The sequence below is a fragment of the Calypte anna genome, chromosome 20 (assembly GCF_003957555.1).
Source record: "Calypte anna isolate BGI_N300 chromosome 20, bCalAnn1_v1.p, whole genome shotgun sequence".
Taxonomy (NCBI): Eukaryota; Metazoa; Chordata; class Aves; order Apodiformes; family Trochilidae; genus Calypte; species Calypte anna.
The window spans coordinates 14900722-14928419 of NC_044265.1; the positions used below are offsets into that span (position 1 = coordinate 14900722).

General features: G+C 50.3%; 1 protein-coding gene across 1 annotated transcript in view; it reads right to left on the reverse strand.

Annotated features, from left to right (window-relative positions):
- CDH22 (cadherin 22) overlaps nucleotides 1–26468 on the reverse strand; it is a 43279-nt gene extending 16811 nt beyond the window's left edge. The window contains 7 exon segments of the mRNA XM_008497897.2: nucleotides 6225–6418; nucleotides 6420–6479; nucleotides 7267–7454; nucleotides 7669–7836; nucleotides 14118–14237; nucleotides 20552–20846; nucleotides 25507–26468. Coding sequence (XP_008496119.2) covers nucleotides 6225–6418; nucleotides 6420–6479; nucleotides 7267–7454; nucleotides 7669–7836; nucleotides 14118–14237; nucleotides 20552–20846; nucleotides 25507–25731 — 1250 coding nt within the window. The 5' untranslated portion in view covers nucleotides 25732–26468.
- Between the last annotated feature and the right edge of the window lie 1230 nt (nucleotides 26469–27698).

Consider the following 27698-nt stretch of genomic DNA (forward strand, 5'->3'; position numbering starts at 1 on the left):
AGAGATACAGAAATTATGGATCGTATTCCACTCATGAGTCTGGAAAGTTCTGAGCTAAAGCTTCAGGAAATAAAGCAACTCAAACAGAAGAAGGGCACCACTGCTTGAGGAGCCCACCTCACCTCTTCCCAAAGGGCAAGGAGCTCAGGAGGGACAGACACCCTAGGTCAGCGTGTGCCTTAGCTGTGACACCATGAGACCACACTATCAGTCCCAGTGGCATGTCCTGCATTTCTAGCCATTACACACGTTACACACAGAATAAGGCCAATTAACATTAAATCAGGGCACAATTAGTTCTGCACTCCTTTGAGGCAGGGGCTGGAAGGGAAGCCCAATCCAGCTGAGGCCCTCCAGCATAGCCTAAACACAAACACCACCACTGCAATCAGACACCCAGCAGGCCAGCAAATCACAAACAATACAGCATGATGTTATTGTGGTCGGGATCTTTCATACACACTGCATCCCAGAGTGCTTTACAGAATTAAATAATCCAAGACAGCAAAGAGTACAAAGGAAAAATTACTGAAAGGAGGGCTGTGAATAAATTAAAGCTTTCAGTCACATGTCCAACAACAGAAGGAAGATAAATGTAGGGATAAAGCATGCTGGAAAACTGATGAGACAGTACTGAAAGGACAGGCTCTAGGCTAGAAGCACATTCTGGACAGTGGAGGTGTTCCATGTACTGCAGGGAGGCTTTCCCCAATTGCTTGCATCTCTCCTGGCATAGTCCAGCTGTGGTCTGTGGGTACGTCATCCCAGTGGGTTGCAGCCAAGGAGCACCAGTTCACCACCTGGATGACCACTCTGCACAGGATACCCTCTACGCCTTTCTGTCCCATGCCCTGGGGATGAGAGTGCCTCCTGAGGGGATCGCATGTACACAGCCGGGCAGCTCTGTCTCTGATGGAGGCATGTACAAAGGCATTTATACTGTGTAAAGTGTTACACAGCACCAGATGATGATCCTTAGCTCTCTCCCTTTCAGTCAGGGAATCAGTTGCACCTGCACACCCTAGCTTGTTCTGCACCTATGTGGCTGGCTTCTTCCCCCCTCCTTGCATTGCCTCCTGGCAATGGGGATCTGCCACACAGAGACAGGTACAAGCCAAGACATCTCTGAACCAACTGCCAGGGATTTCCCAGCCATCCTGCATTTTCTTCCCACACTCCCAGCTGGAAACAAAGCAAGACTGTGTTGGCACATTCTGCAGCCTCACATCTACTCTGTGCTCAGTCACCACAAAGGGAAGGGAGAGGTTTGGCCATTCTGACTTGTACACATCAGTCCAATGTTATGCTGGAAGAAGGAACGGAAACTGGGGTGACAGCACCCAGTATCTTTCCAATAGCACAATTGATGCATTTGAATAACTGCATGCATTGCTCTCCCACATCACCTGACCTGAGATGCATCCTGTTCTTCCATTCTACTTTTGAATACAGAGTTCAAGATGATACTTCACTCTCCATATGCCTTTCTTGCTCCTCGGGTAAGCACATGCCTGTTTTGTTCACACTCATGTCACTGGTGCATTAAGAAAGATGTCTGCAGGAAACAGCTATGCAGAAAACTCAGTTAGTGATAGGGGACATCACCAAGCCTGGAAACATCCAATACTATTCGCCTGCATGGCCAGAGGGCTTGAGGCTGGTAGGGCAGCACTCTGCTTTATGCCACTGGTAACCTCTTCTTATGCTTCTAATTGTTTTGCTCTTAAGGTTCTACACTGCAATTTTCCTATTATATACTAAGGACTGACTGTCCATACTCTATGGCAGGGCACAGACTAAAGGAGAAATCTGATCCTTTTGTCACCACTGCAATATAGAGCTGCCACCTTCTCAACACTGCATCAGGGGAAGAAGACAGCTCTGAGTGCTGTCTGCATTTGCCAGGAAAGCAGGGCTGAGCCTGCTTCTCCACACTGTGCTTTTGGAGGTAGCCATTCCAGGTGGGTCTGTAGCTCTCCATCTGTGCAAAGTGCTGTGGAGGCTCTGGAGCACAGGGTTGGCATGGAATTGGGAACTGAGAGGGCACAGGATTGTCCATCCACCCCCCCAAAGCCACAGCCATGACCCACTCAGAGCTGTGGCTCATTCTGCTCTACATTGCACTACATAAGGACAGAGCTCCCCCTCCAGGAGCTGGTGGCTGGCCCCATGCTTCAGCAGCCAAAACAAGCAGCTTTCTGCTGTGCTCAGCTTACATCATTTTGTGCAATAAAATCTTTACCAGCCAAAGGCTATGCTGACCATCACAAGCCTCTCCACCTCTAGTAGTCCAGCTTCATATTGACCTGTCTCACTGGAGTCAGATGCTACTTTTCACCTGGGAAGGGGCAGCAATTAATCTCTGGGCCCTCCAGATACTTGGAGGGTGGACATATGTTCATTCCTTCTAAAGCTGGCTGGTGCTCTGTATATGGAACTGCAGTCCCCAGCTCTGATTGGGATGCAGCCCTTGTAATCCATTTTCCTCTCTTCCTGCAGGCACTGACTGCTGGCTTGAATGTTACAAGTGACTGTTTAATTTAGACAGCTTTCTTGTTGCTCATCTTTCTTGTGAATGCATTTCTCAAGCAGTTTGCTTCACTTTTCCCCCTGAATGCAACAAGGAGCACATTTTATGCCATGTGTTTTGTTAATAGGGAGCTTCTCAAACACCATGTGAAAAGCTTTTTATTGTGGTTTTTTTCATTCTCTCCTTTTTGTGGTGAAGCATGTTGTAGTTCCTGCTGTGCTGCTGGAGTCTACAAAATGTCCCATGCCCAACACATGTCTCTGGATTTGGTGAATGCCAAACAAGAATATCTCTAAGAACCTTAAATCCCAAGCAACATCTTCCCAGTGCTGATAAAGCCTGGAGAGCACACAATCAGAGCACAGGCTCCCACTGCAGAGAGAAAACAAAAGGCTCCCATACAAACAGCCTCACGTATACAGACAGTCTATTGCTGTATTACCTCATACAATGGCTCAGCTGAGAACTATGCTCAGGAAATGAACCCAGAAAGCCAACTGGAAGCTAAATTCTTCCAGACAAAGACTGGTTCCAGCTTTTCTTAGGCAACAAACTAGGATGGAATAAAAAAAAAGCACCAGGCCTTTGGAAAGGCATTTCGTGCCTTTACTGTCCTGGTCCATGCAAGGGACTGCCAGGGCCTCCACATCCCCATGCAGTTGGCAGTGTCTTGGGTACACTTCACAAGAACAGGGGAGTTGAGACACTCCTTCAACCCTCATGTCTCTGTAATAGGTCACTTTGCACCCCAGCCCATCTTGTCTGGAAGAGATTTGTTCTCACACCAAGTGGCCAAATCCCTGTGGAACAAGCAGATCACCAGGAGGGCTGGGGAGCACCAGGCTGGAATGTGCCTCCAGCAGCTGCTTCAAGGTGGATGGAGCAGCTGGAGCTGCACAGCCCTTCTTGTGCTGGCCTGAGGATGAGCCAAGGGCAACTCCCTTCCTAACTGGCTAAAAATACTTCCCAAAACTCGTTATTGACAGCCTGGTGTCATCAGGACCAGGGACCACTGACAGAGCTGATTTTCGCTCTGCTGTTTCTGGCAACCCTTGTTCTTTCCTGCCTCAAGGAAAGAGTGCATCTCATCATGACAGAAGGTTGTGGCTCTCCTCTGTACAGGGCAGAGCTAACACACAGACCAGAGTCCAGCAGCTACTGCAGAAACAGCCCTGTCTTGGCTCCCACCTCTAGCAGATGAGGATCAGGAAATTAAAGGGATCCACTGAACTACATCAACTTGAAAAGGTTCATATCAACTTAAAGGAGCTGAGGATCAAACACTGGTCATGCTGTCAGGACCAGTTCCTCTCTAATGTATCAGAGGGGAAGTACAAGTGCTGGCTTCTTGTGACTGTACTTTGGAGAAGCATACTTGAAATGTGAGGTGACTTGTGTCTCCCACTGATGGGTGAGTGTCACATCCTGGCAGGGTGCTGCACGATGCTTGCATTAATATTTGAGCACCACTTTGAAGCTGCAAACAGCTGCCTACATGGAAAATTATATTATTAAATTACCTGGCTACCCAGAGGACAGGAAAGAAGGAGATATCCAACAGCACCTTCCTCATGCATTGGTGTCACATGGGTGTGACCTGTGTGTCTCCTTGGTACATGTTGAAGAGGCAGAGAAAGCTCCCCAAGGGAGCACTGCATGAGGACAGAGCTGCCACTGCTCATGACAGTACTGCAAGAGCAGAGGGGAGTGAAGAGATGGACAGATAAGAGACGAAATACCACAAGGGAGCATGGATGATGCAGGATGAGCTACCCGCCTGGGGGTAGCTGGAGGGAGAACACATATTTGAATGCATCAACCTGACAAGGAGAAACATATTGCAATTCCCAAGCTGCAGCAGATGCCTGGGAGTCCTTTTGGCTGGGTCCTCATGTCTGAGCATGAGGCATTGCCTTGTCTGGCACTAGGCTAACTAAAAGAGAGGCACTTGCATAGCAAAGTTTGGGCTCCAACCCTCCTGCTCCTGCTGAGTACTTGAATCTGCTTCTCTCTGCTCCAGGTCTACATCACTTTCTGAACAGTAGCAGAAAACCTCCCTCCTCTGCTTTCTTTTGTTCTGTCTGCAAACAAAACGAGCTCAACAGGGAATCAGAACAAGAACAAGAAAAAAAAAAAAAAAAGAGAGAATAAGAATAGTTCTGTCCCCAAGGTCCTTTTCCTACAATTACAGATCAGAAAATAAAATGTATGTTCTGTAGCACTGGTAGAAACAGTCAAGAGAAAAGCACATGCAACATGTACACACACAGAGATGTGTAGGAAGACTGTACACACCTGAAGAGTGCAAACTGACAGTCATGTGCTCAAGGTAGGCCACACAGGAAAATGAGATGCATAGCCTGAATGGAGAGAGTAGCCACATGACTAAGTAAGCAGAGGTGCTTGGAGAACATGTCCAACAACAGCACAACTAGTGCAAGTGGAGCAAGACTCACATACCTGGTTCTAAGTTCCTGGCATGCCAAAGCTGATTTCATTCACATTCACCCCAAAGACAACTTCCAGGCATCCAGCTCTGTGACACAGTACTCTCTGCTAGCTCCCAGGCATCTGTAGATGGCAGCTTTCCATGTGTATGCTCTTAACATTTTCAATCTTTCTTTTCCAGGAAGATCTGGCGATACCCCTCACTCCACCTCAAAATCAGGTCATTCCCCATGGCTACACCACCATAGAGCAGCCCAAGCAGCTACCGCAGGGACATCATCAAATGAATCAGTACTGTAACTAAGCCCTCCCTGGTCATGTCCTCCTCCATTCCATGTCCCTGTCCCTGCTGCCGTTCCCAGTTTATTGCTAACCTCGGACAGCGCTCCCTGCAGAGCTTTCAAATACAAAGCCACTACTGTCATTTAAAGTGAGCAGCAGGTCCCCTGCAGCCCTGCTGTCACCTGGCACAAGAACACATGCTTCAGGGGAAATTTTCCACACATTGAGGATGTTTTCCTGAACATCAGCTTTTCCAACTAAACTGCTCATGACTCGGGCCCAGTTGGCAGAGCCAGAGGGCTGCTTTGTGCCTTAGGTAGTAACAATTTAACAAGGTAACAATCTCTTTAGCCGCAAATTAAATCGAAGTAGGAAATGTCCTGTGCAGATAAGCTGCTGCCCTGGATTACGGCCCTTGCCCAAATATAAATTCCTTTGATCTCTGATCCCTGTGCACACACACATGGACACACATACACACAGAGCCAAGCTTGTGGCTCTGCACTCCCAAGCCTCAACCTCATTATTCAACCTTCATCGCTGCCCTCCCCGTTGTTTCTGGTCACTCATCTGGCCTGTCCTCAGGCACCCACTGCAGATGCCTCACTGTCAGCAGCAAGGGCATGCAAACATCACCAGCCACCTTCCCAACACTCCCTTACCATTCACAAACACACCCACTTGCCCAGTGAAGCATCACCTTGAGAGATGGCTGCTTTGCTCACTCGTTGCTTGTGCACGGGCTGTCACTCACCTGTCCAGCTACTGCCCCACAGGACACACTCATTGCACTTGGCCACACATGCAGCACTTGACATCTTCACCTGTGCTGCTTCCCTCTGCCATCACCTTCCCTCTGCCCCAGCCTCAGCCACAAGCCCCTTGGGCCATGTGTCCCTTGCAGGGTGACCCACACCCATTGTTAGAAGGAAGATGATGCAAGGTTTGGGCAGCTGCCTTTTACCGGACAGGATGGTTCGCTGTGTCAGGGTCAAGGGCAGTGACTACTCCCACGAGAGAGCCAACATGCGCATCCTCCTGGACCTCCATCAGGTTGGACAGGGGCCGGAACTCAGGGGGCTCATCAACATCCATCACTGAGACTCGCACAATGGTCTGGTCCCGAAAGGTGCCCAGGTCCATAAACCGTGGGTCCACCAAACTTGTTGAGGGCTTCCACCACAACAGTGTGCACTTTTTTCGACTCGTAGTCAAGAGGCTGGGACAACAGGAGAGGGTTAGCCGTACCCAGCTTTAGGAATCCCCCACTGCCCCTTCCCCTCACTGGAGATATCAGGGCAGCACTAAAGCCACCTGCTCCCCAGGCTGCACCTCCATGGGGGGGCTGGGAGCTCTCATGCCCATGGTCTGCCCTCCCACCAGCAGCGCCCACACTGAGAGGGTGGAGGAAGAGGAATCCTCCATTCCACTCCCCCACTCCCCAAGGACCCCCCAGGCTGTAGGCAGCCACAATTCACTGGAAGAGAACATGGTGTATGCTGCAGGTGACCAGGCTTGGTCATTATCACCCTGCCTGTTATTTCTACAGGGGAGACAAGCTGAATGCAGTGGCCTTGGTGAACAATTATTCTTCCTTGCCTGCATCAAGTGTTTGATTGTTTTTGCCACCAAAAGCAGATACAGTCAAAGTGCTGTTGTCAGTTACAGAAATTAGGTGGGCATATTTCTCCCTAACAGGTGCCATCAATACAGCCGTAAGCACTCATCCCTGCAGCCCTGTGCACCAGGTAGGCTCCAGAAGGCCCTGGAGCTGGGCTCCTTCTCAGCCTCTCCTCCTAGATGCAGGGCTGCATATTGCCATCCAGGCAGAACAGAGGCAGACCTCTCCCTGCACCTGCAGGCAGAGAAATGCAACTGCTATGGCTAGAGCAGTGCTCAGAGGAGCACTGATTTCAACTCAAATGTGGCAGCAGGAGTCCCCAAAGCAAAGAGCCCTCCTGGAGATCCATGCCCTCTCTACCTAGCCAGCTTTCCTCATCTCTCACCTTCTGTACCATGATGATAGCCTCTTGGGTATTGCTGTCTGTGGTGACTTTGAACATCTCCACCCCTTCCTCATCCTTCACCTGGTATGTCATGTCTGTGTTCTCCCCGACGTCAGAGTCCTCTGCCTTCACCCTCCCAATGGCGGTGCCCACAGGAGCAGTTTCAACAATGCTGAATTGATACATCTCTGGAGGAAAAAAAGGTCCTAGGGTCACTGCTTCTGCCTTTGAAGTCACTCCAGCCTGCTACAGCTCTTTGCAAAGCTCCCTGGACCATGAGGGCTGGCTCACCCTGCAGATGTGCCAGGATGTGCAGGGAGCAGAGCTTCTGTCCCACCACCCACCAGGGCCAAGAGGAGGACGAAGAGCCAGTGCTCACCCCCCACTGCTGGCAGGACTTACTCTGTGGGAAGCGTGGTGGGTTGTCATTGACATCAGTGACAACAATGGTGACTTGTGGTGGACCAGAGAGGCCACCCAGCTGTCCCGCCATGTCCGTCGCACGGATCACCACCTCATACCGGTCCTGTGTCTCACGGTCCAGGTCAGCCACGGCTGTCCGAATCACACCTGGAACAGGCAGGACAGCATGAGCACAGCAGAGGCATAGACAGGATGAGGCTGGAAGGGGCTGCTGGGAGATTGCCTCGTCCAAACCCCAGCTCCATGCAGCCAGATCTCCCAGCCTCTCCACATACAGCAGATGCTACACCAATCTTCAAAGCCCTTCCCTTACACTCACTCCATTTTGTTGCTCTCACATTTGGCAGCCCAGAACCAGACACAGCACTGACCATCTTGACAGTGCTGTGTAGGAGGAGTGGGTCACCTCCCTCCACTGTTGGTGGTACTCCTCCTAACCCAGCAAGCCCAGGTTTTGTTGGACACTTTTTGCTGCAGGAGTAACAGACAACACCTGGTTTTACACCTCCCTGCAGGGTAACCAGGAGCCTGAGCTTGGGGAAGTGACCAGGACTAAAAATGTAAAGGAATGTAGAACAAGAAACAAACAGCAGTAAGACACAGAAAATCCTCTGAATGGCAGAAGTTATTTCCTCTGTCACCCTGGAGTATTTAATTTACAAGGAAATAAAGCAGAGGAGTATTTTGAGAATTGAAAGAATTAGTCCTGTCCTGAGATCGTACCAGGGGCACATGAGTGCAGACACAGGATACCAAGACCATTAGTGGCACATTTTCAGTCCTACTATACCAGCAGCACCTCAGAACAACTAGGAATAAGCTTCAAATCCCCTCAAGCTCAGTTTCCTAACACTCCCAACATTGTTTTCTGTGTCTATGATTGTCCCCTTATTTTCTATTTAACTATTAGCTTTACCTTCTCCTACTGTGAACTGCAAAATCCATTCTTTGCTTCGTTTCACCAGTAATCCTGCCTGGTTTTGGGAAGATGCTGGAGGGGGCTGCCCCTGGCTGAGCCTCCCAGCCAGAACTGCAACCTCTGCCTGAGCATGGGCAGGATTGGCCTTGCACGCACCCCAGCACTGTAGACTGGAACCAGCCCATCATGCTTGCAGGGCCTCTCCTGCAACCCCACTATGAATACAAAACTGCTATTTCTGGGCAAGCGCTATCTTCATTGAAATTTAAGCAATTCTGTTAATTAATGGGGTCTGAAGCATTTTATAATGAAAATGATTCATGTCAACACAAATAGTGATGAATTGGGATGAGAGGGAAAAATCTCATGCATTCAACAAGGCTGTAATGACTTAACTGAGCTGCTCGTAATGATATAGCTCATAATACGCTATGCCAAATGGGAGAAAAGTGCTCAGACACTTCCCAGAACACCTCCAAGGTCACCCGTCCCAGGAGAGAGCAAGTCCAGGCCACTTGTCATGTGCAAAGCAGGGCAGAAAAATGGTCCCAGACAGATCTGATTCTTTTACTGGCATGAGGCAGAGAAAATACTTGTCTTTGACGTGAGTGCAAACTGTTGAGCAAACCCCACCTTCCTGACAAGACATGTGCTGTTTGTCCCAGAAAAGTGGGGATACAGATGAGCAGCTCCCAGAGCCCCAGCAGGTTTGTCACTGGAAAAGCGGTTCCTCCTGAAGTTGCACAGGCTGTACCAGGCTACCCCTCAAGCATTAGGCTGGTTTTCTTTTAGACTGAGGCATCACTTAACATTTGCTGAGTGTCCTTGAACAAATCTGGGTCTCTAAACATAATCCACACCAGTTCCTTGATATGGCACTATGAGTGCTGCCACAAACACAACTTGCATGGTCCCATCTTCCAGAGTCAGTAAAGCCTCTGCTCCAAAAACCCAGGGACCCTGCAAAAGCAGCAGCAAGTGATGGTGGCATACCTCTTCTCAGAGCACAGGGACAGATGGGGCAAGGACCTCCACTGATGTGCACAGGACATGGAAAAGTCTTTGCTATCATCTCCCATTAATTTACTTCTTATTTTTCAGATAGAAAAACTGCCAAACTTTGTCCTTCTCAGACACTGCTAACAAAGCAGAACAACCTCCAGCTTAGACTCATCCTCCCTAGTTCTTGTCAGCATCTGTTATAGTTGAATAATACATCCACATGGTGGCATACCCTCTGGTACAAGGCACATGTGGCTTTCCCAGCATGATCCAGATTAATCAGTGTAATTACCAGGCAAGGGGACACTTGCGGCATCACATAAATACCATCAAATCTGCTCAAAGAGCAGACACTCTTTGGGTGATAAAAACAAAGCAGGATAAAGCATTCAACAGGTAACTGCCTTCCAGGAAATCCCATCATTACAGCTTTGCTCTGTTCTCAGCTCTGTTTCTAGCTCAGATGTTCCACATACTTGGAGACCCTCAGGACAAGGCACCCTCCAGCTGAGGGCAGGCGGGAGCAACACACTCCCTGCCACAGACTACAAAGCCAGAACCTCAGGGAGTAATGTACAAGAGCAAGTCCTCAGGAGATCCTTGGTCCAACTACAATTCAAAGCTAGCAGTCTTCAAAGGCAGGTGAGATTATCAGAGCCACAGCCAGTCAGCTTTTGAGCATCTCCAAGGATGAAATGCCACCTTCACGGTGACAAGTTTTTTATCTTCCTGCTATTTGTGTCTTTTAAACTGTTCATGCCTGAGAAGAGCCTAGATAAAACAGATTCACTGCTCTCAGGAGCTTGGTCAGTTTTAAGCAAATATATCTCTACCTCAGCCCAGACTGGCCACCTACCAACTAGATTGTTCTGTAGCAGGGCAATATTCCTGCAAAGTGATGAACAGCACTGCTGGAACCAAGTCATCAGGTTGTGTCCCCCCTTCTAGGTGTCAAGTATTTTCCATGTTTCCTCCCAGAGCTGTGGGCAAGGACTGCAGCGAGCCCCCAGCCATGCTGCCAGAGATTAGAAAGGACGTTGCAAATGGCACACAGCAGACATGAGCTGGCAGGCACAGCTGCCTGTCAAAGGAAAGCTTTGCCACTATAAAGGTGAATAATCTGCAGAGGTACAGAGAGCATAGGGAGACATAAAGCAACAAGAAAATTTGTCCTGCAAATTAATATGTACACTGCTGTCTCCTCTCAGGCAAATGCACCAGGAATCACAAAAACTCTGCACTGATCCAGCATCAGAAAAATGTAAATTAGGAGGATCTTTGTGAAGACAGGCTTCCAGAGCTACAATAGGAACCTAGCCCCATGGGGACGGGGCCCTCTCTGCGGGGTGCAGCACACCCACCCAGAGCTCAGTGCCCATCACTGATGGCAGAAGTGGCTGTTTGCCAGCAGAAACAGCAAAGCATAGATGAGCTGACAGCTGTAGAAGTACAGCCTCCCCCCAGCAGCAATGGGGCAAGCCACAAACAGTGCCATGCATCTCACCTGTTACCAAGAGCAGGATCAGCTGCACTCAGTCTGCTAACCCAGAACAAATGAGGAAGCAGCACAAAGCCTGACTAATGCCTGCAGGGAGCCTAGGGGACACTGTGAATCATACCTCCAGATTATGTATATACAAAGCTCCCACTCAATACACCAAAAAAGCCATTCAACCACATGCAGAGCAGGCTTGGGACCTGACTTGGGGGTAACCACACAAATCCATGGGCAGTTTCCAGTATCTGAAACTTTGTTCTCAAGCACAAGAAGTAGTGACTGGAAAGAGACTGAGAGAAAGAAAAGCTCATATGCTGCTTCTTTGCCATCACTCAGTACTGTGGAAACTGGAATTATCCCCACAGCTCTGTGAACATCAGGAAATGCATGTTGGTAGCTCCCACTGTTCCAGTGGGGCCATTTAGTTTCTTGTCCCCTAAAAGAAGAGATCTGAGACATTGTGGAAATTCAGGGCTTATTGAGTGGTACGGCTTGGCAGAGCATGGCATGCAGATGGTTTGGGTCAGCCTTTAAAGGTCCATGGAATCTGAAATCCCAGATGAATATTACAGCTAGTAACATCCATTTTAGATGCAACTTAAAGATGATTCACATCCTGTACTCAAGTGTGCAAACACCACTTGTACTTCTAAACCTATGAAGGACCAACAGTGTGAGAAGAGCTGGTTGAAAAGGCAAGGAAAGAAGAGAAACCCATGCTGGAAGGAGGCTGTCGCTTGGGCGTTGTGCAAGGCAGCACAGGTACAGACCTGCACAAAAAGGCAGAGGAAGAAGCAAAACAAATTGTTTGTCATCACCATAATATTTATAAAGAATGTAACATGTCAGGTTTTTATGGCTCTTTTTATGACCATTAATAACAATGGTGGCTCTGGGAGTTATGCTGCTGCAGTTGATAATTAAATCTTATGCTCAGGGCAGAAGCCTGGCCAGTCAGGACAGTCAGGCCAGGATTCCCACATAGAGAACTAAAAACCTATTCAAGTCCAGAGTGGGAGCAGGATGGGATTTGCCTGGGTGGATTGTGCTGGCTTCTGGCCAGTATTGGCACTGCCAGTCCTGCACCTGCCTCCCCAGCAGCAGGTCTGTGTGGGCCAGCACTGACAAAGGGACATGTGGCTCACGCAGACATGAGGCCAGGGGCAGCTCAGGACAGACATCATCATCAGGGGCCAGTGGCAGAGCTGCTCTACTGCAATCCAGGAGACCCAGTGGAGGCAGCTATGAAAGGGCTATTTGAAGCTCAGACCTCACCAAAGAGTCAGCCCTACTATCTGCTTTAGTGGTCCAGATGTTCTGGAAACAGACATGCTCAAGAGGGGCCGGGTACAGTTCTGCAGACTGTCAGCAATTTTGCTTTTATGAATCACAAGCAGCAGAACAGTTAATCAACCTCAGCAGTGTATGAAACAACCAGCTTTGAGAATTAAGATGCAAAAAGTCAAGGAATCAAGAAGCTTGGATTCCCCAGAGGTGACTTAATTCTCACCACAGTCCCACAGGGCACATTTTAGTTTATGCCTTCAATACAGAGTATTAATGTTGTGTGCAGGAAGCTGAGCCTCTGCACGTCCTGGCTTGTGCATTTTGCTCCCAGTGGTTCCTCTTCATTGTAGCAGTCAGGCTTCCACTCACACAAAAGCTAATTTCAGATTAACTTGATATCTCATAGGCACCTGAATTTTCAGTGTTTATCCCATTGTTCACCTGTCACCTCCCCCATCCCAGTAAAACAAAGAAAATCTGGGAGAGAAGAAAGCCTGGGTGTAGTAGCTCCTGGGCCCTTGCACCCCTTGCAGTGGGTGCAGCCCCAAGTTTGTTCTTGCACACTCTCCACAGCACACCAGCCACTGTCCAGACAATGGTATCTCCATTGTATATCTCAGGTCTTCTGTCAGTTGTGCTCACAAGCTACCCAAATTTGAGCTTTCCTCCAGTGACACCAGGGCTGTGCCTGGCTTAGCCAAATACACCAGACTGGTTTTAAAGAGGTGGTTCCACACAGAGGCAGAGACCCAGGCACTCATACCTTCTTTACACTCTCCTTACACCAGAGCCTCTGATCCAAATTTCACTGTCACTTACATAAAAACAGCCTTACAACACAGACGCAGATCAGTCTGGCAGAGTCTTGGCACTGCAGTCGAGGGGTTGATCTCAGCCTGTGTCACTGTGCTGCAGCAATAGGGTATGTGGTGGTGGGGGGGGCACTTTGCTGTCCAACAAGAGCTTCAGCTACCCAGCCTGTGTGTCCTTTGACAATTCTTCATTATACTGTGGGTACTTTACTGCATGCTTCATGCTTTAAATACCTCTTATTAGCATTTGAGTGTCTTCTCTCCTTAAAAAGCTTGCAAGGCTCCCATTAAGGGTAATGAGAGTCACGCTCCTCGGAGGCAAGGAGAATATATACCCCAACATCTCCTGGTTACAGTCTACTCTAACCAGTATGTCAGAGCATCATCTGCTAGGGATTTATTACAGAGGCATTTTACAACAGGCTCTATTATAAGTTATTAAGGAATGGAGGAGCTTCTACTGCTCTTTCATTAAATATTAATAGAACATTTATAAACCAATTCTTAATTTGAAGTGTTACCCTTAATCAAAGCCCCGGTGATAATGCAGCCTTTGGTAAGGCCCCCCAGGTAGTACTTAAACCTTTCACATTGAGATTTTATGTGCCTGCGGATGCATTTGTGCTCAGGGCACAAAGCACACTGAGGGGCTATGGCCGGTGCAGGAAAGCTCTGTGCTGACAGCAATGGACCTTACTCCAGAGCTGCAGGCAGTGCATGGAGCTGGGCAGCAGTCAGCAGGGCTGCTAAGCTTCCTCTCCAACACCCAGCCACGCCCCAGCATCAAAAGCCAGCAGGGAGCTGCCAGCTGCTGGCACACAGCTGTGCATCCAACAGATGCAGGATGAGTGGCCACAGTTTGGTCTCCTGACACTCCTATAGGGGGTTTCCCGGCCCAGCTGTTGTTCACCTGTTTTACTGTCCACAGTAAAGTGCTGCTCGCCCTCCAGCACGCTGTAGACTACTCGAGCACTGCTCCCATACGTGGGGTCATCAGCATCAGATGCCATCACCTGCATCACTGAGGTGCCTGCAGCAGAGACAAGGAGGAAAACAAGTGAGGAAGGAGGCAAGAAAGCAATAGAAAACTCAGGGCCAGGGCCCAACACTGATCATCACTTACACACGCTGATGGAAACAAGAACAGCTGGGTGCAAACACAGGACTGCTTTCCCTGGAAGACCTGAGAGCCTGCACTGCCAGACACTGCTGCAATGCTCCTTCAGTCCTACAGAGCGCAAGGAGGGACTGGACCTTGGGCTGTTTCAGGGCTGCTATCTACACAGGACCAGGGGATTTCTGCTGGACCATCTGGGAAGGAGCTGGATGAGATTTCATCACCACTGCTGCTCCTTTCACACTGAGCAACAGTCACCTTAAGCCCAGAGAGGGACCTCCCAGCCACAGCCTGATCCATACTGCAGCACCACATCTCTGCAGCAGACAGACCTGTAAAGGGATGACAGCCATGGGAGAGGAAAGGCTTTTTGCTTGCCCAGAGCCAGACACACAGCACCACATCCTCATGCTCTACACATATCAGGGCAAGAGGACTATAAATTGGATAGAAGTCCATCAAATGCCTGCAATTAAGTTATTGATTTTCAATGCTGCCTCATTAAACTGGGTGCTTCACTCCAACTGTCCCTTGTGATGGCTTTAAATTTGACATCATGTTCAATTTGACAAAAGAAGGACTTAGGACATGAGAATGGGGACCAGGAGCAAAGAGGCTGAGATCTACAAAGACAACAGAGGGGAGGAAGGAGGGAAAGCCTAACCCTACCTACAGAAACCTCTGAGAAAGGAAACAGTGTGACCAAAGACCTGTGAGGACAGGCTACTCAGTTCCACCTCTAGCACCAAACTCAGGTCAAGCACTGTCACCAGTCACATTGACTTCTAGTTCATGAAGATGCAATGCAGCCTGCTCGAGGTCACCTATAGGATATCAGGAGTCTAAGAGTCCAACTTTCCAGCATCCTCTATTCACAGCCACTTCAACCTTTTCCACCTCTGCTCCCTCTCTTTCAATCTGAGGAGCAAAAGCCTGCAGTTCTAGTTTAACCTGATACCTCTTTCCCACAGAGCACTGGCTCCCACCCCAGCTCTGATATTAGTCCCTGCTCTCCCAGTATAGCATTGCCCACAGCAAGTACAGCATGTATGGCTTTTATTTAGTTTTCTGGCATGTGCCTTAGCCATAAAAGATGCAACAAATAAAGTCTAAGCATCCATCATGTACAGTATAATCCACCTCCCATAACCAGGAAACCTGAACTCATATCCAGAGGTAATTAGACATGTAAAATGAGATAAAGACCTCTATTCCTCCCCTAGTCAGCTCACCCCACAGAACCAGAGGAAACCAACAAATTTACATAAAAATTGACAAGGCAGAGTCTATCCCTTAGTCTCTGCAATCTGGCACAACAGATCAAACAAACTGTTTCCCTCCAGAGGCAAGTGGGGCCAAGACCCTCTCTTCCAGGGCAATCCTCCCCTACAGCAGCACTGGGGCCACAGAACACCCAGCTGCCCTGGTCCCCACAGGATGGGGACAGGGACATGGAGGTGGCCCTGGCCACCAGCCACCCTCCAGCTCCCCAGGCCCTGCTGTCCCCAGGCTGCCCCTGTTCTGCAGCTGGAGCCATACTGAAGACCTGCCATGGATGTCAGCCAGCCCTTGACTCTGCAAGGAGGTTAATCCCCTCTCTGCTGTGCCCAGCAGGGAGCACAGAGAGAAGCTGCCAGGACCAGCACCCACAGTACCCTGGGAGCTGGAGGGATCAGGGGGCTGTTTCTCCACAAGGCCCTTCCTGTCATGACCACAAGCACAGCCACCAGCCCCCTGGGTCCTTGGGAATGGGCCTGGCACAGTAGCTCAACCCCCAGCTCCTGGCTTGGACCCATGGGGCTCTGCAGAGCACTTTTGGAATCCTAGCACAGATTCACCATCCAGCATCCATCACGCCCTTCCTGACAGGACTCAGAGCCTCTGGGGGCCTGGTTTCAGCTGTCCCGGGAGGTGGTCACTCACCTGAACAATAATGGCTCCAGACTACTTGCTATGCCACTCACTCCTGACATGTTTAGCAAAAATAAGCATTAACAGGCAAACTCCAAACACATCCAAGAGTATAGAGACCCAAACACTGAATCCACAAGCAGCCAGCAGGACTTGTCTGTCACTTCCCTGGAGGACAGAAGCCCAGGCTGAGCCCAAAGGACAACTCTGCCCATGCCTACTGTACCCTTCTATGCAGAGGTCCAGGGCAACATGTGACAGAAAGGACCCTGAGAGGAAGGAGTGCTCTGTCACGCAAAGCCACAGGACCTGGACTGTTGCCCAAAGTGCAGTACTTCCATCTCAGGAACCTGGTGGCTGTGGGCAGCTGAGATTTTATGAACAATGCAAATTTACAGCTTTTGTCTTGCCACAACATGTGCAGTGGCTGATAGCCCCAGAAACAAGCAGGCAGAACATGAGGGAAGAAAATAAACCAGAGGAGCTTAAAAAATTACACAAGCAGAACTGAGTCCTTTCCAATCTCATGAACATTCCTGACTTGGTAGAAAAGCCAAAATCCAACCCAGAGGAGATCAGCTGCAGAGTCCTCATGCCTTGCAGGACAAGCCCAAGGAGCTAACCTGGCTGTGGTGTAATTCCTCAACTATATAAGTAACAGAAACATGCTTTAGGATATCTTGACAGGGAAAACCAATTTGCAGAAGGCACGCCAGCCCCTGGTACCAAGCAGGTAAATATGGTGTCTTGGGGAGCAAACCAGAACACTAAATTAAGGGGGCACATGTCCCCTGAGAGGCTTAGGCACATGCAGACTGGATGCAGAGAGGATATAGCAGGTGCTCAGATCTGCAGGGCTAAGGGCTCAGAGCTTGCATCATGACCAAGAGTACAATAATGGAGAGCAAGGAATGAGTATCCCTGAGTACCAATAGGCAAGGCCAGCCCCAGCTCCTTGCTACACAGCAGCTTCCAGATGCACACAAGTGTTTTTAAACACTGGTCAAGGAGGAAAAAAACCAAATCAGACTGCTTGCAAGTGTTCTGGCTGCATGTTAAACAAAGTATTTGTCTCTGCTTCTAGTGTGGAGATTAACAATTTCCCTTCACAATAATCACTTCTGCATTCAGCCAGCTTGACTAGAGTCAGGGCTTGACCTCAAGTTTGTCTGTACAGCCAAATCATCTCTAATCTGGACTTGATGCTAAACAGAGAAGTAAGGAGAGCAAATGCACCAAGGGAGGAGTGGTGTTTGATGGAAAAGATGCACATTTCCTAAGCACATTCCTCACCCAAGGCTCTACATGCTCCACAAACAGCCCAGAAGCCAGGGTTGCAACACCCACTCTGTGCCAACAGCACAATTACCCTGCAGGAAGAACAGCGTGATGGATATGGGCTTACTCCTGTGTGCAACAGACAGATGTTAAGCATACTCCAGGAAGCTGAGGAAGGGAGACCAGACCGGCCAATTTTAACATCTTCTGTTACACAGGTGAAGCTCCTGCAGTTCCCAGACAGTTGGCTGGGTCTCAATCCTATCTTCTGGCTGCTCCAGGTCTCTTCCTTTAGTACTAGACTTTGCTCAACTCAGACATTTTGTAGTGATCAGCTAACTACTGGGGTATCTCACATGGAGGCTGAGCCTCAGCTGCCAGAGCAGCCTGCAAGCTCATAGCCCACAATTTTCTTCTTGAGGTTACAAAACAGCAGTGGGGCTGCAACAGGGTCTGCAGCACGGGTCCCATCCTGCAGACAGGCTGGTCCTGTAGCTAGTCTGCAGGTTGTATTGCACAACACTCCTAGATATACTTTATGAGAGTTTGTGCAGTTCTCGGCATTTATTATTCCCTCTTAGACACTGACGAAATTAAATGACTTTCCCTCCCAATTAGTACTCCTTCATTATGCAAATAATGGCCTTTGGATATGCTCGGCTGTCACAGAGTGGATCTGACTTTATTTGTTTTATTTCTCTTTATGCCCAGGAAGGTACCCTCCTCTGTGGGCTGGGACTGCTTGTGGCAGGGAATGGGGAGCTACAACTGGTAGCTGCCAGGAGTGAGAAGAAAAAACACCCACTTGGGTAGCCCCAAACACAAACCTCAGCGAGGTCTGGTGAGATAGGAGAATGAGAGGAAGGGGGTCACTCTCCCTTTTCAGGCTGGGCCATAGAGCAAAGGCTGTCAGAACAGCAGAGAGGGAGTTAACAGCTCCCTCCAAACATGCTCCAAGCTGGAGTAAACCTGGTCCTGAGGTGGCCACATCTCATCCCCTTCCCCAGAAAAGGGACCATGTAGTGGCAAAGCTTAAAGGTGCTTGTGAAGCTCTCCCTGTCCTGTTAGCTGGGTCCTGTTAGCTGGGTCAGCTAGTCCTCTCCAGGGCCATGATGCTGGAGAGGAGCCCTTATGGACAGGTGATGGAAAACTCCAAGGTTGCCATATGCAGACAGCCAACAGCCTGGTAAGCCCTTGGCTCCAGCACCCCTCTCTGAGCATGCAGCTTGGAAGCACATCCCACGCTGTTCACAGCACTCCTCTTTACTTTTAAGTTCTGAGAGTTTTAATTTGCAGGAATCGCTTCCTTTCATGTTGTGAAACCATGCTTCTTTCTCCTCTCTCTCCAATTTTGCATAGAAACTGTCTCCTTTGATAAGTCTTGTTCACATCAGTCTGATCAGGCAGCTCCATAATTGTTAGTGATTTTCAAAGAATTGGGTTCCTTGTCTAATGCTCAGAGTTGAGAATTCCTTCCTTTTTAAATTGCTGTTAAAGCAAAATAGATTAATTTTTTCTTCCTTTGGGAACAGGATGCCTCCTGCTTTGCTGCCCACATGCTGCCTTTTACTTCTCCAGAGCACACGGCTGTAGTTCAAGGGGTCAGTCTCTGACTCAGGAAAGGATTTGTGCAGGTAATTGGAAGAGGAAGGAGAGCTCGGGATGCCTCAGGAGAGCTTGTTCTCCACTCATCAACAGAAATCCAGGCAGTAGCAGCTCCTCTACTGTGGGCAGTTCCTACACCTCTGTACCTGCTGCTAGCCACGTTCCAGCCTCACAACATGCTGCACATCAACCATGGAGAGCCAGAGCTGTGTCCTAGGGCAGCACAGACCTGAGCACCACCTTCTGCACCCTGTTCCAGGATGTCCCTCAGGCAGACCTTCCCACAGAGGCACAGCAGAGCCTGTCCTGCCCAGCCCCACTCTCCCAGACCTTGCTGCCAACATGGCACTGTCACCCTCTCCCTTGCTGACAGTTCTGGGGACCTGCCTTATCTTTGATGTCAGCCAGTCTTTTGCAGAAGTCAGTCTCCTACCTTGATGCAGCCTTTGGAGAGCAGTGATTTATAGTTCCCTGCCTGCACATGCAGTCACCTCCATGCTCTGGGTGGTTGATGGGGGATAACAGACAGCCCATCACGGATGGGGCATGGTGACACTGGGCAGTGCAGCAAGCCAGCCACTCTCCCTGGACTTGAGTTGTGCTCAGCAGCACAGTAACAAGGGCCATCAGGACAGCACAGGGAGCAAGGACAGCAACACTGCAGCTCATGCACCACCTCCCTGTGCCCCTCCTGACCCTCAGGTGAGCACAGGGTCACTGTCCCCCACTGCTACCCCTGTGGGAGGAGTCAGGCAGCCTGGTGGCACACACCCCAGCCCTCAGCACTTCAGTGAGGCTGATCACTAGTGCATTTAAAAGACACCTGCTGGCCTGGAGACAGGCAGATCAGCAGGGAAGCCACACTTCTGCCACAAGGGACATGAGCTGCCTGGCCTCTTGGGGGAAGGCAGTGAGCCAGTGAAGGCCACGGCGGTGCTGCACAGGAGCATGCAAGGGGATGGATGGCTGGGCAGCCACTGAGCTTTGGAGCAGCAAAGCAGCACACAGAGGATTGCCTGAGCAGGGGCTGGGGCACTGTCAGAGAGGAAGAAAACCACAGAGGCTAATCTGAACCACAGGCAGCTGTGAGCTCATCAGGATGCAAGGGCTTGGTCCATCCCCTCAGTGTCTGGGAGCGAGGGGGCTGTGCAAAGCCAGGGTAGCAAATGCAGGGCAGGCAGCTGGCATGGCTGTGAGCTGCCAGGGCAGAGCTCCGGGCTGAGACTGAGCACTCAGCCACAGGCTGGCAATCAGCTCGCAGGATTTATTCACTTGTTTTCCTTAAGCCATCTTATTTATTTTTCTCTTTTGTCTCCCTAGCTCTGGCCTCAGCTGGAATCCCTGAGATTTGCAGGCAGTTTTGTGGGGTACAGCAGGATCAAGGTTTGACAGGAGAGAGGCGCAGGCTTCCCAGCCCTCCCACCCAGACCTACCGACAGGGGATAGCTCGGCCACGCTGCCGATGTAGGGCCCCTCCAGGAAGCGTGGCTCACTGTCGTTGATGTCCTGCACCTTGATGATAAACTCTGACTCTGGCTCAAGCAGCTGGTCTGTCTGCCGGTCACGGGCCTGAGCTCGCAGCGTGTAGAAAGTTTTCTGCTCCCGGTCCAGACGCTCGGTGGCATGGATGTCACCTGTGATCTCATCGATGAGGAAGATAGTCCCTGCGCCCTCCCCGGAGATTGTGTACTTGATGGAGCCGTCCCCCTCATCCGAGTCTGAGTGGATCTGCCAGGGAAAGAGGAAGAGGGTGGGAGCAGGCTGGGGCCACGCTCGTGCCCCCATGGCTGAGACCACATGGGTGTGGAGCTCCCGGTGCCCATGGTCCCTGCATGATGCCCATCTGCTCCCTCTGCTACTGTTGGAAAGCAGCACCACAGCACCACACAATGCCTGTACACGGAGGAAAGCCCAATAAACTACAGCTTCAGTCCTGCCTATGGCACTATATGCTTGGCAGATCACAAATCCTGCCAGTAACCACCCACATCACAAACCAAGGGACAAAGCCCACCACCATGGGGTCAGGAGAAAGCTGGAAAAATGAACAACAACTTAACAGGGCTCCAGAAAAAAGGCTGTCCTGTGGGCAAGGACCTGGGACCCTGGCAGTGCAGGATCACTTCTCCCAAGCTGCACAGCTGACTGGGGTGCAAAGGCAGCTCACCACCAGCATGTCTCATCTCCCCCACCCTCCACCCACAGCTCATCATTGCCCAGCCACAGTCACAGCCATGATTGGACAGCCAGTGATGGCAAGTGTCCCTGCCCGAGAGCTCAGGCACTCACTGCACACCTAACAAAGTAGTGGGGGTTCACATCCCTCACAACCCACCCAGAGCTGCCTCACATACCCAGGGCTTTGTTCAGGAGGGAAAGCAGACCCTGGAGAAGACACTTTTGTAGTCAATTCCTGCTTCATTTTCTAATTAAGACATTTGAAATTAGGAAAAGCAAGGGTAAAGAGCAGCTCCCCGTGGACCAGGAGCTGACTGGAATCCAGGCCAGACATCCGGAGATAATTTTATTGGTGGCAGTAAACTGAGTTATGGGGTTCTTACAATCCAGTCACTTATGAGAAATCTATTAACAGTAACTGGACAGGGAGAATGCATCTTGACAGAGAGCAGCATGGGCATTAATTGGGACAATCCATAAGAGGACAGGTCCCTGGAAAGGCTTCATCAACAGCTTTTATTTGCTTCCTACAGTTTCTGCTTAGAATCAGCAGTCATGTTTCCTATATGCACCCTGTGTTCCCCTACCCCCCCCCCAAAAAAAAAAAAAGGAAAAAGAAAAAAGCTATCCATTAATCAGCTAATGAAATATGAAAATATTTATGGGCCATTCAATCTTCCAAACTGCAGTTCTATAATCCACCTTTCAGACATGCAGCTCTACCAGAAAGAATTTATACCAGAGCTGCCTCTTTTTTATGGTGCCTCCATTATATGTCTTTTTAGATACAGTTTATATATTTTTATTTCATGAGCAAAGGACCCACCTGTTAGACAATTCAATGTGTTTTACACAGTATTTGCATATTACCACCCATGTTGAAACACCTCCCAAGGCTTCCCTGGGAATAAAACCTTCACCCAGCTAGCAAGTGGGGTTCTGAGCCCAGCAATGCTCTGGGACCTGCTCAGGCAGCACTTCCAGGAGCATGGCTGGCACGGACAGTCTGCAGGAGCATGCTACCCTGGCCATCCTGCCCTAGCCCTCCCTATGGGAGACCTTGCTGTGACCTCCACTTTATAATCCTCTCGCTAATGTTCAGTACTACCCTGCTAGAGATCAACCCTCTCAGAAAGAAAAAGGTATACCCGGGCTGTACAGTGCAGGTAACAGAAACCTGTATTTTTCTCCTGAACACCAGGCTTGTGATTAATAACTATGCCAGAGATAAACCAGCCAGCACCTCTTCCCAGAACCACACTGAGCTTTCAGCACATTGTCTTTCCATATTTGCTCACTGCTGACTACTCAGGGCAGACACCAGCAGCCCTGCAAACTGGAATGCTAGGAAGAAAAATGGAGCCTGTGCTCAGGGGGCTATAGAGATTGATTTACAAGGGAAGATTAAAAGAGCTAAATCTGTGCTGCTTGACTAAACAACAACTAATGGGGGAGGGCCAGATAACAGACTACAGACATCTGAGGGGAGATGCCAGGTCCCAGGGGTGCTCTCTCCCTCCCAGCCTTGCCGTTACAGTGCAGAGGCTTGGGGACCCCCAGTGCCACTGGGCACCAACAGCAAGGGAAGCTGGTTGGCCCTGGGGCCCCACTGCACCTTCTCTTGCACTCTCTCCAGCTCTGGGGCCACTGGGCGTGCTGCATCCCAAGAGCAGAGGGAATCCCCACCAGCACCTCAGCTTCACTATCCAAGGACAAGAGCATCCAGTATAGCCCGGGCCATCCAAAAGTGTGCAAAGGGCTGATCTGTTCAGTCTGTTAAACAGGAAAGTAGTTTCCTTATCCTAAAAGGCTACAGCCAGAAATTCTGTGAAGCCATTATTACTCACTAATAATTAAATAAAAATTAAATGTGAACAGAAGTGCACATTCCTTATTAAAAGCAATTAAACATAAAGCACAAATACACAAATAAAAAGCTACTCTGGGGCTGGAAAATAAAGAAAATCAAATAAAAACTAGCCCATAATAAAGGCACACTCTGTTTGCTCCAACTCACAAAGCCCAAGTTCATCAATTTTCTTTAAATATTAGCAACTTAATTAAATCTGCTTTTTTTTTCCCTTTAATCCTCTCCTCTATCTAAAATAGATCTGTCCACATGCTGAAGTTTGTAACTAGTGCTGACCCTATAATTCTATTTAAAAAAACTAAAGAAATCCACATCAAACTGACAGCAGCCTCAGGGGAAATTACTGTTCAGAAGAAGGATTAACTAGAGAACCCAGATTTTATGGAAATGGGATCAGCCCTCTGAAAGGCACATGTAGGTGTGCAAGAGGCGTCCATGGAGGGCTAGCCCCAGCTGCAGCACAGGGAGCAGTGGGTTCCTGTGCAGGAAGGCTCCAGACTCACTGGCTCTGCTGGGAGGGCTGGCACACTGCCCCAGGAAGGTAGGGGCCATCACAGGCCTAGCCACCCCACCTTCTTCCAGCACCAGGAAGCCTTGCTTTCAGGCCTTGGGAACAATATTCACAGGGAATGGTTTTCCACATTGGCTGGCTGTTTATTCTGAGAGGGATGGGTGATGTGGTGAATGATATGAAAAGGGGCTGTAAAATGGGTTAGTTGTAGGTTCCTGGGCGCATTTTGGAGATGAGGCGGTTGCTAGGCTACCTCTGGAGTTTGACAGGGCCTGATGCTCCAAGTCACTTCCCAGGGGAGCTGTGAATTAGCTGTAACTGCATTGGGCGTCATGGTGGAGGAGTGAGGCTTTTGAGTGCCTGCTGAAATGGACACAAATCACCACTGAAAACCCAGCTGTCCCCTAGCCAAGAAGCCCATTTTCAAGCCTCCTCCAACCCCATGACCAGACAGCTGAGGCCATCAGACAACCCCGCTGCATGAGCTCTTGGGCGCTTTCCTTTGGACAGAGCCCATGCTCCCAAAGGGCAGCTCTAGCTGGCTTGCACCACTCTCACTGCTCCCAACAGCCAGCACTGCAATCAATAGCATATAGATAACACACAGGAGCCACAGGGCAGCTCCTCCACAGCTCCCAGAAAAGGACAAAGCTCAGCAACCCCAAGGCACAGTGCTTCTTCAGCCTCAGGACACCAGGAGTGGGGCAAGCAAGCAGAAGTCCACGACCCGCCTCCCCAGGCCCCAGGCGGTCAAACGCCAGGAACTGACCCGGTCCTGCCCACTGTCATTGCCACACTCACTCCACAGGGCACACAGGAACAGCAAGAGCCAGGACAGCAGGAACAGCCACACCCTTAGAGAGCAGGGAGACTGGTATCAGAGGGAGATCAGAGCTTCTCCAGCACAGGGAGACTGACGTGCTCCAGTGACCACTAGCACACCTCACAGCAGAACAAGATGCACTGGCTGCAAACATGCCAAAACCTCCCAGTGCCTCTCCCCAGAAGTTCATTGGTGCCACTCCCTGTGCCCAGCCCAGTGAGGGACTGACCTGAGCGGCATAGCAACATGGGGCAGCTCCCAGGAGCACCTAGCACACACCTGATGGGCAGAGCTCCTATTAAGCCCCAGGAAAGCTCTGTCACCAGTGCTGGTCCTCAGAGTCCCTCCAAGCCTTCCACACCCCGCTGTGCAGGCCAACCTGAGATACATAAATCCTTCAACAACCTCACTCTGGACGCAAGCAAGAGGAGGATTACTGTGCCACACCTAGCGAAGGACATGTCCTCCTCCAGCCCCAGGGATGGACCATTTGCAGGCAGCCAGAGTTGCACCTCTGGCAGCAACTGCTAATGCAGAAAGGCCCTCGGTGCTACAAGTAGTTCTCTGGTTCCCACAATGTGGCAGGGACCAGCACCAGCAGAGGCCCACCCAACCTGTCTGCCCAGACTGGTCTGCACATCTGCTCCAGCCCAGCAGCTTCTCCTACAGAGATGGGGCTGAGCTATCCCACTGCCCTCATGACACCCAGAGCTGTACCCCTTCTTGCATCCACCCCAGACACTTGTCACTCAACTAGAAGAACATAATGTGAATTTTGGTGTACTCCTGGTCCTGGAGCCTATGGGAGCACACTGACCTCACCACCAGCCAGCAGGGATCTACTAGGTTCCTGCCATCCCAGTCCATAGTTGTTCTCTAACCAGGCCCCCATGACTGACCTTCATGAAGACCTTCTCTCCCTCACAGGCTGGAGGCTGTGCTGCCACATCCTGCCCTGCTCTGTCACCAGCCTGGTCAGCCCCATGGAGACACGGAGTTGCCTTACCTTCCCTACGTACAGCGGCTCTGTGCCCGTGTACTCCTCCACCACAAAGAACTGATTCCAGACCCAGCCACGCTTCACTCGCCCACCGGCCAGTAGCGCAGGGTCCCCTGGCTGACCCAGGCCAGTGCCCTCCACCGCAGTGTGCATGGCCCAGGCCCCCAGCTCCTGGACAGTGCAGAACAGCAGCAGCATGGTCCACGAGAAGCCCTGCAGACCCTTCGCCATTGCACTCTAGGAGGCTGCATAAGCAGTACCTTTTGGAGAGACAACTAGCATCCTTTAGGGAAGACGAGGAGGAAAGTCCACACTATCAACATGGGGCTCAGTGGTCAATGCAGAGCATCCCCATCCCTGCTGCATCCCGTATCCTGCAGCTGGAGCACTCCTGCAGCAGGCTGCAGTCACATCTATGACAACAGGCGTCCCAGACTGCCTACTGACAGCACGGAAGCAGTCAGTCCTGGTGCCTCACAGGCTGCTCTTGGGTCTCTGGAGAGGAATCCGGCAGCTGGCATTTGTCCCCAGGGACAGAGCTGCAGGGCTCCATGCTTGGCTGCTGCCGGTCTCACGGGGGGAGCAGGGTGATACCCAACATGCTGCCCACCCTGCTGGTGGGCAGGGAGCTCCACAACCATGTGCAGGGCACAGGCACCCACCACCCTCATTCACTGGAGGCGAAGGGAAGCTTTTCCATGTATGGTTTCACAGAGGAGTTAACAGGATGAGCTGCTGTGGCCAAAGTCTGCCTGTCTTGTGGTGGCCCTGGACTACTGCCCAACAAGTCTGGCAATGCAGGTGCCTGTGCCACACATGCAGGTCACAAGCCCATTTGTAACTCCCATCTTCAGTGGGGTGACATCCCAGCACCCGGCGAAGGGTCCTTTGCCCAGCTGATGCCGATCACTTCCATCCTCTGCTGGCTCAGGCAGGGAGGTGCAGGGCAGCTGGCAGCATCCCCAGGAGCCTGGAAAAGGCCAAGATGTCAGTGCTGGTGTGAGAGCAGTGCTCCCTGCCCTCCCCATATTGCCCCCATAGCCTTGGTCACTATCTCCCACCTTTCCCTGCCCCAGGTACCCTGCAGCATCCATATTTGTTCATCATTTGGATCTACAAATGCAATTTCCCCTCCATGCACACATCAGCTGTCACTTGTGCAAGCCCTGTGCACTTCATGCTCCAAGGAGCACAGGGTTTCCAGTCAGTATATTTGTATTGTAGCAACCACAGTACAGAACCACAGTACAGAAGCACTAACATTCTGCCCCACCCCTCTTCCCTGCCAAGACCCTTTCTTATTAAGACACCACCACATCAGCCATGTAAGGTTGCTGGCAATGGCATGGCTCTTGCAGTCAGGCCTCCCCATGCAGAAGCCATCCCACTGCTCCTGAAGGGCCAGATCTTGCCAATCTGGTGAGAACTCCTACCATCAAACATCAACATATTTAACATCAGAGGTGATACCTAGGGCAGAGGCATGACCTGTAGATGAGCAACAGACTGAATTGTTCCTTCCCACTGTTAGAAATCTCATGGTAAAGCAACTGCAGCCTTCATCAATCCAACACAGAGAAGAAGCTCCCAACAAGGGAAAAGATGTTGCCCCACCTGCAGCAGTCTTCAGAGCAAGGCACTCACAGTAACAGAACATATACAAACCTGTTTTATCACATGTACATGGATATATAGAAGACACATATAATGAAATACAGTGCACCATTGCCACTAACAGCATCTCTCCAATTTCTCACATATGGGAAATCTGTGGCTATTTTGGAGTAAGTTCCCCAGACAGCAAGAGATGTTAATAAACTGAACAGCACAAGTTGTGCCAGAGCAAGAGCTTCAGGCCAGCACTCAGGGCAAACAGTAAGTACAGGAAGAACATCTATCCATCATCTCTGCCCTTACTATTCTACAGCACTTTTACAGCAAATGCCTTCAGGTGTGTCCAAAGTCCAAGAGCAATGGGTTATACATGGTAAAACACAATGCCAGAAAGAGAACTTAACGAATAGTCCATTGGAACATGTTCTAAAGGACTACTATGTAAGCAGAACCTTTGGGAGATGGCAGTCACCAGCTGCTGAAGTCTCCTACTCTGCCCCACCCTATCCAAACTACCCACACTGTCTGAAGCTCTGCCCAATAAGGCAATGGCATCACCAGAGAGCACTTCTGCAACCACTACA